The 14173-nt window shown below is 40.0% G+C and overlaps 1 protein-coding gene across 3 annotated transcripts in view; it reads left to right on the forward strand.

Moving 5' to 3' along the window:
* Window positions 1–5343: 5343 nt before the first annotated feature.
* The window catches only part of TUBGCP5 (tubulin gamma complex associated protein 5), a 38111-nt gene continuing 29281 nt past the window's right edge, over window positions 5344–14173 (forward strand). For all 3 annotated transcript variants that reach the window (XR_005216320.1, XM_037832792.1, XM_037832793.1), the window contains exons 1-3: window positions 5344–5539; window positions 7649–7702; window positions 7824–7932. Coding sequence is in view for 2 of the 3 variants with exons in the window: in XM_037832792.1 (XP_037688720.1) it covers window positions 5394–5539; window positions 7649–7702; window positions 7824–7932 (309 nt within the window). In the remaining variant the exon portion in view is untranslated. The remainder of the gene's footprint in view (window positions 5540–7648; window positions 7703–7823; window positions 7933–14173) is intronic.

Below are 14173 nucleotides of genomic sequence, written 5' to 3' on the forward strand. Positions count from 1 at the left end.
CAGACAATATCACATGCCTTCCCAGCTGACAAACGTTTTCTGGACACCATCAGTCTTCCTTCTGTGAAGGCACACTCATGTCGAAGCCTTAATTTGGATATTTTCATGGCCTTCAGACTGTAAATTTGTAACCAAATAATCCCCCTTTATAAAAGCCAATCCATTTCTGGTATTTGGCATAATGGCAGCATTAGCAAACCAAAACAGGCACCACTCATTCTTTCCAGGTTTAAGAAAAGGGCAAATTTGGACATAAATGGAGAAGTGGTGGGGATAATCACCCCTTCAGTAATTAGATCTTATATAATAAGTTTTAATCCATGAAGGCCCTGTCTTAATTTAAATTGGGCCATATTAACTGCTTTAATTGATAGATCTTTGGGGTTCCATTCTTTTGAGCCAGTTTGTAGATGGCAAAGGCTTAACTTAATTTTAATTTATTTCTCATTGGGTCAGAGCATCCAGGCCTACTATGGGATATATTAGGGCAATGGGTACTATGAGCCTGGGAATTTAGACAAAACAATATTATGATATTATATTATGATATTATATTCAATAAGTCCTCTAAGATTAGAGATAGCACCATGTTTAAACTTAGTAGGACACAGAGGTGTAACTGTAATTTAAGCCCCAGTATTGATGGAATCCTTGAAATTTTGCCAATTAGTGCAGTTCAACAGATGTTAAAGTTAATTCAGAAATTTTGCTGTAGGTTCAGTGCCCTTTTACCATTTTGCTGAATAATTATTTTAGTAAACTTTGGATTTCCAATTGGGTCAAATTTTGGACTTTTGTTTCAATATGTTTTGTTTTTTTGTTTTCTCTCTTTGAATACACATTCCTTCCTTCCTTCCTACCTTCCTTCTTTCCTTCCTTCCTTTCTCTCTTTCTCTTTGTCACTGGATTAAGCGGAGTTTTTCACCCTGCTCATATTTTTAAATTTCTTCCTCCAGAGAGCATCACATCGGTATCATCAGGGTTAGGGGACTTTCTACAGGGCAATAGTTTTATGGTTTAAGGTTCCCAACTTAAGTTGGTTTTGAATTAGCCCCTCACTGTGCCACAGGATTCCACAGGTGTTTTTTCCCTATAACCTTGATGTATCAGTCAGGGATCTCCATACAAACAGAATCAACACGGCCACTTTGTTTCCACGCTGATTGGGCAATGGCTAGCAAAAGAAGCTATCTGGTATCTACAGAAAAGGTCACTTCTGGGGATGAATCTGGACCCGGCATGGTGGGATTGGGAACATCTTCTTGATGGAAAGGGGGATGCAGAATGAAACAAAATAAAGCTTCAGTAGCTGAGAGAATTGAAATGGAGTCAAGAGGTCACTCTGGTGAACATTCATATGCACTATTATATTTATTTTTATTTTTATTTATAAATCTTTTATTTATAAAATTTTATTTATAAATTATTTATAAATTATTATATTAAGAAATTTATTTTAAGGAATTGGCTTACACAATTGTGGGGGCTGGCAAGTCTGAAATCCATAGAGCTTGCCAACACTCTGGAAACTCAAGCAAGAGTTAGTATTGCTGTCTTGAGTAGGAAATCCATAAAGCATTCTAGCAGGCTGCTCAGGAAGGATTTTTATACTGAAGACTTGAGGCAGATTTCTTCTCTGGGAAACCTCTGTTTTTGCTTTTAAGGCCTTCGACTGATTGAATGAGGCTCACAAAAAATTTTGAGGGTAATCTCCTTTAAAGTCAACTGATTGTAGGTGTTAACCACATTTACAAAATACCTTCGCAGCAACTCTAGATTAATGTTTGATTAAATAACTTGGTACCATAGCCTCGCCAAGTTGGCACATAATACTAACCATCATGTCTGAAGTTCAGGATTCTTGTGGCAACAGTAGGGGTACAGGCAGTAGAGTGGTTTGTGGAAGAGAGCTCGGTCCACACTCAAGAAGGGTAAATCCCATCATCTGACACAGTCTTGCCCTGTTCCTACCACACTGGCTTCAGGTCCCCTCCATCCCTCCCTTCCTTCCCCCTTCCTTTCCCCCTTTCTCCTTCCTTCCTTCCTTCCTCCCTCCCTCCCTTCATTCCTTCCCTCCCTCCTTCCTTCCTTCTTTTCTTTTCTTTCTGTACAAATCACCTCAGAAATTTTGGATTTATAGCCATGTAAATTTGTGGCTTTTAGTTTCAGTCTCTGTCCAATCACTTGTGGTGTGGACCCTCTGAGTGAAATTTCGGGAGCCAGGTAACCTTCCTCATAGTGGGCCACCTCTTCCTCCAGGGAACGTCAGTCATCTCCCTGGGGTTATGTCCACATCTAGTAAAATAATTTTGCCTATGGCCCCAGTGGAATCCATCAAGCTCTGTGATCACAAGATTAGCCCTTAGGCATGCTGATAAGCAGTTGTGCTAAGCAGAGCCCAGGTACATTGGCTAGGGGTTCTGCATTGGGAGAGCAGTTGAGTACCATCTGCTTTTCTCCCTATCAGCAACATTTCTTTTCAATCATCAGTGCCTGGTCCATGGGCTACTGTGCCAGTTTGAAACTGCTGTATACCCCAGGAAAGACTATGTTCTTTAATGCAATCTTTTGGAGTAGACTTATTATGGGTGAGACCTTTTGATTAGATTACTTCCATGGAGATGTGATCCCACCCATTCAGGGTGGCTCTTGATTCGTTTACTGGAGTTCTTAAGAGAGCACAGGGGCTGACACAGTTGCAGACACTTGGAGATGCAGACAGAAAGCCATTTTGAAATGCTAAGAGACAAAACCCAGAGTTTGCCCCAGAGAAGATAAGAGAAGACTCCCAGATGCTTAGAGAGAAATGCCCTGGGAGAACAAGCAAGGTTGCACAGGAGCTGAGAGAGAGGAGCTAAGAGAGAGAGAAGCCCAGAAACAGTTTGGAGAGAGCTATTTTGAAAATAGAACCCGGGTGCAAAGGACCAGCAGACTCTAGCCACATGTCTTTCCAATTGACAGAGGTGTTCCAGACACCATTAGCCTTTCTTCAGTGAAGGTATCCTCTTGTTGATGCCTTAGTTTGGACACTTTTATGGCCTTAGAACTATAAATTTGTATCCTAATAAGTCACCTTTATAAAAGCCAACCCATTTCTGGTATTTTGCTGAATAGCACCTTTAGCAAACCAAAACAACTACCATGGATGTGTAACTTGATAATCTTGGGGGTCAGGAGAGAGTGCCAATGGCAGCAGAGGAGATGGACAAGGTTACTCACTACCCTGGCCTGAATAACAACACTTCTTAGGCAACCAAGGTACCATGCTTAGTTCTCCCCAGGGTGGTGTCCTTCTTCCTTTCTGCAAATCTCACGAAGGGCCATCCTCAGTTCTATCCCAATCACAGTGTCCATAAGACTGCCCCAAACAGTGATGGTCACCAGGCTAGGCACAGTTACCAGGGAGTACCAGCCCAACACTTAGTAAACTGGACTCAAGCACTATCTTGTTATGGTGCTGTGTTGTTGCAACCCTACAGGAAGGAGCCTCAAAGACCATCTTCCAAACACAGACTAAATGTGATGTCATGTCATGCCAGGTGTGATTTTTAATTTCATGTGTCAACTTGATTAGGATATGATGGCCAGCTGTTTGGTCAAGCAAGCACTGGCTCAATAGCTACAGTGAAAGCATTTCAAAGATAATATATGGCTGATTGCATCTACAATCAACAAAGGAAATTACCCTCAACAATGCAGGGAGTCTTCTAATCCAATCACCTAGCAGTCTGAAAAGCCAAAGCTGAGGATTTCAGAAGTCAGAGAAAGCCACAGGAGGAGACCCAGGACATCACCATGTGATGGAGGACAGCCATTACCAAACTTCTACCCACTTCTAGGAGGAAGCAAGCCCTGCCAATACCATGATGCTGGACTTCTAGCTTCCAAAACTGTAAGGCAATAAATGTTTGTAGTTTAAGCCAGACCAGCATGTGTTCTTTCCTATAACAGCCCTAGCAAACTAAAATACCAGGGTATTATCCATTAACAAAAATTCTTATCTAGAGGACACAGGCTTTAGGATGGGAAGATATGGTGACATCTGGCAAACACAACACAATGTTACACAAGCCAAAGTGCAAGCCCTCCAGCACTTGGCAATTCCATCCCAGAAGCCTTCACCACATCAAGGAACCAGTTGGTTAGCCAAGAGCAGCTAATTAAAGCTGACCAGGTATTCTCAGTCATGGTTGAGCCATTCCGTTTGTGACACCAGTTGTTTTGAAGGATTCCTGCCCTACGGTAATGGGGATGGTCGAAAGCAGGACCCCCAACATTAGCCAGATGAGTTCAACAGAAATTCATTATCCATTTATGCTTGCAGCCATGGGGAGGAGGACCCTGTGCCTGGCAGGGCCACACCAGCATTTCACTTGAGAACAAAGTGTACAAGCAGAGGCTGTGTGAGCAGACATTGTAGTAAAAAGAGGAGGAGGTGGCCCCTGGTACCACAAGAGGATGTGATTGGCTTGTTAGATAAATTCTGTGGGCTACCAGGGAACTGAAGCTTGCTATAAAGGGATAAGCAGGTACTGTGCCTGGTCCCTGTGATAAGGAAGTTGTTTGGCCAGGAGACCTTTTCCATGGGAGCACAAAGGGAAGGGGAACCTGTGTTCAGGCCATTCAAGGCCCTCCAGGTTTCCCTCAGATGTGAAGGCACACCTAATCCTGGGCCTTAAACTAGTGTGTGAGAGTGTGTGTGCGCGTGTGTGTGTGTGTGTGCAGACTGATTTTTGGAGATGTACAGTCAGCAATTAAATTACGGGTTTGGGGTGTCAAGAAAAATGCGAGCTGTATGTACAGATCTGAAAGTATAAGCATATAGATAATAGTTTAAACTGGAATATAAAAGATTGTGCAGGTGGAGAGCATATATGCTCATGCATAGAATCATTTCCACTGCTGTAATTTTCTCCTTCGTATGGTATTTGTGCACACTCTTCTGAATGTTTTTTAAAGACTTTTTTTTTAAAGCTCGATTAAGCGACAATACGTCACAAACCATACTGCGCCTTTGGGGAGTAGGACAACTTTCCAGGAGGCGGCGCTCGCGGCTAGCTTTAGAGCCTTACGCAGGGCACACAAACGCTCTCCACTTCAAAGTAATGCAGCATCTTCTTTAACACGTTCAAATTTACCAACCGCGAGTCGCAAACGCACACACTAGCGGCTCACAAAGACCATCCCCGCCACGCTGTCCAGGGGGAATATGTAGTGTCGCCTAGGCCCTCAGCGCCCGACCCACCTGCAGCGCGAACTCTCGCGATAGCTGTGTGACCTCGCTGATACTCAATACCGCGGGCGAGCAAACTCTCGCGAGAGTAGTTGGAACCTCGCCGAGAGCAGCCGCTGCTGGCGCGCAGGCGCGCGGGCGCGGAGGGCCTGCTAGGGCCATGGCCCGCGCTTTGACACCGTGTAGCTGGCTGGACAGACAGCAGGAGCTGGACGTGCTCGAGCTCGTCCGTCATGTAACCGGCCTCCAGGACGAGGCGGACCCCAACTTCCAGCAAGCCCTGCACTTCGTCTGGTCCAACTTCAGGTGTGTGGTGCGCCCGGGCCGGTTCCCGCCCACAGCCCGGGGTCTGCACCGGACCCTTCGTGTCTTTGTCGCCCGGGAGCCCCGAGGGAGGGGCGGGGGTACCCTCGGGGAAGCCCGCCCTGGCCCTGCTCCTGCACGGTGCCCTGAGGCCCTCATAGTCCCCGTCGCGAGGGACACGCGCGCGCTTCAGCAGTGAACCGTAGGTTGTTGAGTGTCCGCCACCCTCTTGGAATGTGGGCTTCTGGAGAGCAGGTCCGTGCCCTGTCTCTACTGTAGCCATTGCACTTTGTGCAGTACGAGTCTCTAGAGCAAAACTATGCTGACATGCTACTTAGAATTGTACTCTCCCTCACTCCCACTCCCTACCCAGACCACTCTGGATCTTCTTACTCTGCTGTCGGTATTTTGCCAGAGCGCGTGACAAAACACGTAGTATGATTTATCGATTGTTTACTGTTTGTCTCCACCTTCCCCCACCCTCAGCTAGAGTGTAAGTTTCAGGAGATCAGGAATCTTGCATCTTGGTCTGTTTCGTTCATTCCTATATGCCAGCACCTAGAACAGTTCCAGGCCCATAGTACAGTAAGGCACCCAGTACAGCTTCTCATTTAATTATTTTTTAAAATATCTACAATTTAGATATTTAGGTTGAAGTTGAGTTCCTGCTTTTCTTTATGGAATGCGTAAATTAGACAATACTGTTGTGATGGTTACCTGTAATGAAATTCATACTAAAAGAAGGTGCTAGTATTAACATTCTACCCATTTAATTTCATAGAAATCAGTAAACAGTTTTTTAAAAATCTGCAATCTTGATTATTGCAATAAAGTGCCTACTCGGTTTATAAGAGAGCTTTCAGACCCGTAAGTTTCTGAAATGATCAATCCAGTTCTTAAATGTAACTTACAAAAAATAAGTCTGCAATATCTCATGTAAGACAGGAAATTAAATGCACTATCCCAAATGATTTTTCTATTAATATTTCAAAATGACAGTAGGTAGATGGATATTATTTTCTTTACAAGAACTTTAAAGTTGCTGTCTCCTTTTTCAGATTGAGAAACTAAATTATGATGGGGAAAGTGGATAAGGGATATTGAGATAGAATTGGATGTGTTATTTGGGAGTGTAATTTATTTCTTTTAAGTACAGATTGTTGACTTTGATAACTAAAAAATGGAACATGAGAGTTGAATAACCTGTCAATCAGAAAAATGAACAATTCATGTTTACATTTCTGAACATTTTGGTTATGTCCTAGCTCCTCAAAATTCAGAAATGGGTAAGGTAATAGCTTCAATCCTAAAGGAAAACAGCAACAAAAGTGAACAATTACAGTATGATGTTGGACAGTAATTCTTAACTTGAGAGTCTGAAGGTGGAATTCAGGTGTTTGTGAATTTGGATAAGAAAATTATTATACTAACCTCTAACTGAAAAGTAGCATTTCCTTCAGTTATGAATGAAGACAACAAATCACAATAGTATTAGGCTATTAGCCTATAACTTCGTCACCAGTAGAAATTACAGTTTACTTTTATGTCATAAAATAGTTGCTGCAGATATTTCTCATTATTGTTCATGTTTCTTTAATGGTAGTTATTGAACTTATGCTAGATCCTGTTATTTATTGCATTAATAAAGAAGTACTTGTTACTATGCAAATTTTTTTAATAGTTGACAACTGTATTTCAGTATAGTGGTTTTCTTTGTATTTTATTTGATGCGTTTAAAAACATTCTGAGTTGCCCTTAGGCTTCACTGGGCTTCACTATGATATTAAAAAAAGATGAGGAGCATCTGATATAGACTATGTGCTATATTGGTCTTCAGCACAGGACATTATGGGAGGACCAAGGAATGAGAGGACTGGACTGGGGAGGCTCAGGATGTGCTTGTGTCCTGAGGAAGGGATGGTTGAGCAGTCTCCAAGACACAGTAGTGATTTGCCTGGCTGATGGTAGAGTTAACGGAGGGAAAGAGGTGCACTCCTGGAAGTGTATGATGGAGTATAGGGTGTATGGGGGGACATGGAAGGCTGTGTGACTAGTCTTCATAGTTACATGTGACAAAACCGGCATAAGAATTGCATTTTTTTATATTATTAGATTTCATCGCTTCTTGGATGTCAACAGCCATAAAATAGAGAAGATAATAGAAGGGTAAGTCATTTTTACATGTATGTCTATATATATATATATACATATTCAGAAATATTTGTGTTTTCGTTGTAGAGCTTTTTGTTTGCCTTTGTAACTATCAGTTGATTTTTTTATATTTTAGAATTTATGAAAAATTTATCATTCATTCTGATCTCAGCAAAGCTGCTAGTTGGAAGAGATTAAGTGAGGAATTTCTAAATTCATCACTGCCTAGCATAAAGGAAACAAAGGTAAGCCTTCTATTGTGAGATCTGTCATGCAGTTCCCTGATTATCTTCAACTTGTTTCGGTTAACATTTGAACATTCATTCTATTTTAGTAGTGTCCACTGGCAAGAGTAAGATCTCATGGAAACTGACTTTAAATATTGCTAGCAAGCCTAATGTGTGTCAGGCTTGTGATGGGATGGGGAGGCAGATTCTTATTTAATCGTGTTTTCAGTTCCACTCTTTGAAAATAGAGATCGGAGCCTGTCACACAATCTGGAGATCTTAAAATTTTTAAATTGCTTCTCAGCACTTGACAGTAATAGTTCCCTGTATAACACCTACTAGACGCCAAGTACTGTCCTAAGCACTTTACATATTGAGTCAGGAGTCCCCAAACCATTGTCATGCTCGGTGATATTCAGGAAGACTCACAGAACTCAAAAAAATGCTCTTGTCCTAACAATTATGGTTTATTGTGGGGAATGGCTACAGATTAAAATTTGCAAAGGGAAAGGGTGCATCAGGCAAAGTCCAGGAGAAACCAGGCACAGTCTGCCATGTGTCCCCTCCCCGTGGTATGGTATGGTGATGCACTCACCTGAGCCTTTTATTGGGGCATGTGGTGCCACTTTGTCTGACCTTAGCTATTCTGTCTCCAGCCCCCCAGGCATGGCCCAGGAACTGTGGCATATGAACCTTGCATTCTCCATAAGTCACCTTGTTAGCAAAAATTATCTGGTCTAACTGATACAGCCTGGCTCAAGTCCTCAGGCATACAAAAATACCCTCGTATGACAGCATTTTCCAGAGGTTCAGAGGTTATCTTCCAGGAGCCAGTCCAAAAGGAATGCTCAGAGTTTGGGCTGCCCAGGCCTGCTGAGTTAACACTTTACTGCACATATACATTAACTGTTTTAATCCTTTCAGTAACCCTGTAAGGAATATTCCATTATTGATAGGCTTCCCCTGGTTGTACTCTGAGAATTGCACTAGGGATGTGAGGTTTAGATAAATTTTTTAAATTGCCCATCAGTTGAAGGAAAGAGCTATGAAGGTATTTCTGGAAGAGAGGGAGGGAGCTGCAGTGCTCTGCGTCCATGCCTTAAGGAATAGAAATGCACTTCTATGTACTGTTCCTGCAAGGACCATTCGGGAAGAGAATGCAGATCTTTTATTTTAGGTATCTTTCTCCATTTTATATAGTTCTCTGGGTAGATTGTAGAATTTAGTCATTTAGACCCTGTCACACCATATAATAAAAATAATTGCAAGTATTTTTATTGTCCTTATTATGTGCCAGGCACTTTAAATCTCATAAAGACCCTACTCTGTAGGTACTATTATTATATCCAGTGGAACCACATTTCCTAGCTCTGCTTGGCACATCCTATGTCCTGAACCTTTACTACCCTTCCCCTTCTCTCCTGCCTGAGAAATCTCAGCCTTCAATACTGTTCCGGTTTGCTAATGCTGCCATCATGCAAAATACCAGAAATGAATTGGGTTTTATAAAGGGGGGGTTATTTGGTTACAAAGTTACAGTCTGAAGGCCATAAAGTGTCCAAGGTAAGGCATCAGAAATCGGGTACCTTCACTGAAGGATGGCCATTGGCATCCAGAAAACCTCTGTTAACTCGGAAGGCATGTGGCTGGTGTCCGCTTGCTCCCATGTGACATTTCAAAATGGCATTCTCCAAGATTTTGCTCTTGGGATGTTTTGTCCTCTTATCTGCAGCTCCTCTTCAAAATGTCACTGCTCTGAGTTCCCTCAGTCTGTGAACTCCTTTATAGGACTCCAGTGATCCAATTAACACCCACCCTGAATAGGCAGGTAACACCTCCATGGAAATTATCCAAATGTTTCACTCATAGTTGATTGAGTCACATCTCCATGGAAACACTTGAAGAATTCCAATCTAATCAACACTAATACATCTGCCCCCACAAGATTGCATCAAGGAACATGGCATTTTGGGGGACAAAATACATCCAAACCAGCCCAAATATTAAATTCAGGTCATCTCTAAGCCTAGTATGTGTTTCACTTATCCATATGTTTATTATTGTTTATTGCCTCTGTTTCCCCCTAATATGCATGTTTTACAAATGAAGGGCTCTGGGTCTGATTTATACTCTCTGCACCTAACACAGAGTTGACAGTCAATGAATATTTGCTTTATGAATAAATAAATCTGTGAAATCCTTTCTGCATCACTGTCCAGCTCCCACCCCACTTATACAAGGCATAATTGGTTACTCTTTTTTCCCCTCTTATGGCATCTTAAATGCATCTGGTGTAGTACTAACTTCACAATTTTTTTTCAGCTTCATTGAGATATATACCATAAAATTCATTTATTGTGACTGTACGGTTTACTGATTTTTAGTAAATATAGAATTATGCCACCATCACGACAATCCAGTTTTAGAACATTTCCGTCATCCCAAGAATTTCTCTGAAGTCCATTTGTAGGCTGTACTGACTCCCACCCCAACCCTAGACAGCCACTGGTCTCCTTGCTATATTTAAATATTTGCCTTTTTTGGCTTCTTTCACTTAGCATAACATTTCTGATGTTCATGTGGTAACACATACTCTGTTCCTTTTCATTGCTGAATAGTATTCCATTGTTTGGATAGACCACATTGTGTTTATTCAGCAGTTGATGACATTTGGATTGTTGCCATTTTTTGGCTATGAATAATGAACTTCTGTGAACATTCTCATGTACGTCTTTGGGTATGTGTTTTCACTGTTCCTGGGTAGCTTTCTAGGAGTCTTTAATTGCTCGGTGATATGGTAAGCCTAGGTTAATCTTTTAAGAAACTGCCTAATTGTTTTCCAAACTGGCTGTATTATATATATTCCTGCCAACAACATGTAAGAATTCCTGTTTCTCCACATCCTCACCAACACTTATTATCAGTCATATGATTATAGCCGTCCTAGAGTATATGTAGTAATAGCTTGCTGTGGTGTCGGTTTGCATTTCCCTAATGACTAATGATATTAAGCATCTTTTCATGTGCTTTTTAGCAGTTCAGTGTCTTCTGTGGTGCCCATTCAGTTCCTTTACCCATATTTTAATTGGGTTATCTGTCGTATAGTTGAGTTATGAGTTGTTTATTGTTCATTTTCCCCCATTCTCTGGCTTGTCTTTTCATTTTCTTAATGGTGTTCTTTGAAGCTCAGAAGATTTTAATTTTAATGAAGTCCAGTTTATTGCTTTTTTGTCTTTTATGATTCATGCTTTTGGTGTCATGTCTAAGAACTCTTTGCCTAAACTAAAGCCATGAAGACTTTTCTCCCATGTTTTCTTCTAGCAGTTTTATAGTTTTAGCCCTTGCATTTATGTCTGTGATCCATTTTGAGTAAATTTTTGAGTATGGTGTGAGGAAAGAGTCTAAATTCATTTTTTGAACATACGAATATCCATTTGTCCCCATACCATTTGCTGAAGAGAATATCCTTTCCATCTTGCATTGCCTTGGCAACTTTGTCAAAAATAAAAGAGTTTATTTCTCAACCCTGAATTGTTTCATTAATCTGTATGTCTTCCCTTATGCCAAAACCACATTATCTTGATTACTGTAGCTTTATAGAAAGTTTTGAAATTGGGAAATGTAAGTCTTCCAACTTTGTCCTTTTTCAAAACTGTTTTGTCTATTCTAGATCCTTTGTATTTCTATGCACATTTTAGGATCAGTTTGTTGATATCTACAAAAAATTCTGCCTGGTTTTCATTGCATTGAGTCTGTAGATCAGTTTGGGAGGTATTGCTATATCGTCAATATTGAGTCATCTAATCTATGAATATGGAGTGTTTCTCTGCTTATTTGGATCTTTAATTTCTCTAACAAATTAAATATAAATTTTTGGAATTTTCAGTGTACAAAAAATGCACTTCTCTTAAAATAATTTCTATCTCATTAATGAGGTGCTCAATTCAGTAAGTCATTGTCATCATAATTTAATTTTTAAACATGATTTCCATTAGTACTTTGAGCATATTTTTAATAGCCGCATTGAAGTCTGTCTGCTAAATCAAACACCTGGGTTTCTATTGACTGCTTTTTCTTCCCTGAATATTAGGTTATACTTTCTTGTTTGTTTATTTCCTGATTTTTGTTGAATATTGGATTTGAGATAATATATTACAGCAGCTCTGGATTCTGGCTCTGCCCCCTACCTGAGAGTTGCTATTGTTTTGTTTTGTGATTTTGCTTAGGAAATCTTGGGTTTAAGTACATGAAGTCTGTCTCCCCAACAGTTTGTGGCCACTGATGTCTGCTCAGTTTTTATTTTTCTTTTTTTAAAAAAATTTTATTAAACTTTTTATTTAAAAAACATTATAAAGCAGTTACAATTCAAGACATCTTCCCCTTCCAAATAAATTTGATAACTATCTTTTCCAAGTCTACAAAGCAGGTTGTTGGAATTTTGATAGGAATTGCATTGAATCTGTAGATGAGTTTGGGTAGGATTAACATTTTAATGACATTTAGCCATCCTATCCATGAACACGGAATATTTTTCCAACTTTTTAGGTCCCCTTCTATTTCTTTTAGTAAAGTTATGTAGTTTTCTATATACAGGTCTTTTACATCCTTGGTTAAGTTTCTTCCTAGGTACTTGATTTTTTTAGTTGCTATTGAGAATGGAATCTTTTCTTGAGTGTCTCTTCAGTTAGGTCATTCCTAGTGTAGAGGAACATTACTGTCTTATGTGCATTAGTCTTGTTTCCTGCTACTTTGCTAAATTTGTTTATTCACTCAAGTAGCCGTGTCATTGATTCCTCAGGGTTTTCCAGATAGAAGATCATATCATCTGCAAATAATGACAGTTTTACTTCTTCCTTTCCAATTTCGATGCCTTTTATTCCTTCATCTTGCTGGATCGCTCTGGCTAGCACTTCTAGCATGTTGTTGAATAACAGTGGTGATAGCGGGCACCCTTGTCTTGTTCTTGATCTTGGAGAGAAAGCTTTGAGTCTCTCGCCATTGAGTACTATGCTTGCTGGGGGTTTTCCTATATGCCCTTTATCATATTGAAGAAGTTTCCTTCAATTCCTACCTTTTGAAGTGTTTTTATCAAAAAAGGATGCTGGATTTTGTTGAATGCTTTTTCAGCATCTATTATGATCATTTGATTTTTCCGTTTTGATTTGTTAATGTGTTGTATTACACTGATTGATTTTCTTATGTTGAACCATCCTTACATGAACAGATATTTGCGCACCGAAGTTCATAGCAGCATTATTCATAGTTGCCAAGAGATGGAAACAATCCAAATGTCCTTCAACAAATGAATGGATAAACAAAATGTGGTATGTACGCACAATGGAATACTACGCGGCAATAAAAAGGAACAATGTTGTGAAACATTGAAACTTGAAGACATAATGCTGAGCGAAATAAGCCAGGCACAAAAAGAGATATTGTATGTTACCACTAATGTGAATACTGAAAAATGTAAAATAAATGGTTTATATTGTAGAATGTAGGGGACCTAATGATAGACAACAAATAGTTAAGGGGAACGATAATCTAATAAGAACAGATAAGGTACGGAGGGTAAACTTAATATTATGGGAATGCTCAGGAATGACTATGGTTTGTTAATTTTGAGGGGTATGGTAGGAACAGGTTCGCAGAAATGTAGTTATTTTAGGTTATTTGTTTTTTCTTATTCCTTTGTTGGGTTACAGTCTGTCTGTTTTCTTGGGGTAAGGTAGGAACACGTTGGAAGCAATGTAGTTACTTTAGGTTATCTGTTTTTACTTATTCCTTTGTTTTGGTTTTGTTTGAAATGTTCTTTTTATTGTTTGCTTTTTAATTTTTTATAAAGTTAAAAAAATGAAAAGAAAAACAGTTACAAAAATAATACAGAGAACACCAACATACCTCTAATCCCCCAGATACCCAGATCCACCAAGTTTTGCATTTTGGCACATTTGCTGTATCAGTCTATCCATTTATCTATCTGTCGCTATGATTTTATCAGTCCATGTCGTGAACACTTGAGTGTAGGTTGTGTACATCTTGCTCCTTGAGTACTTAATACTGCCATGTACATTTCCTAAGAACAAGGATAATCACTTATGCAGCCACCTTAAGTGCAGTTATCAAATTCAAGAAATTTAACATTGGCATAAAGCCTTACAGTCTGTATTCCAATATTTTCATATGGCTTTTGAGCCTTTTCTCCTCCCTTATTAATCCCATCCAAGATCTCATATTGCATTTAATTGTCTTTTTAGTT

The sequence above is a fragment of the Choloepus didactylus genome, chromosome 4 (genome assembly GCF_015220235.1).
Source record: "Choloepus didactylus isolate mChoDid1 chromosome 4, mChoDid1.pri, whole genome shotgun sequence".
Lineage (NCBI taxonomy): Eukaryota > Metazoa > Chordata > Mammalia > Pilosa > Megalonychidae > Choloepus > Choloepus didactylus.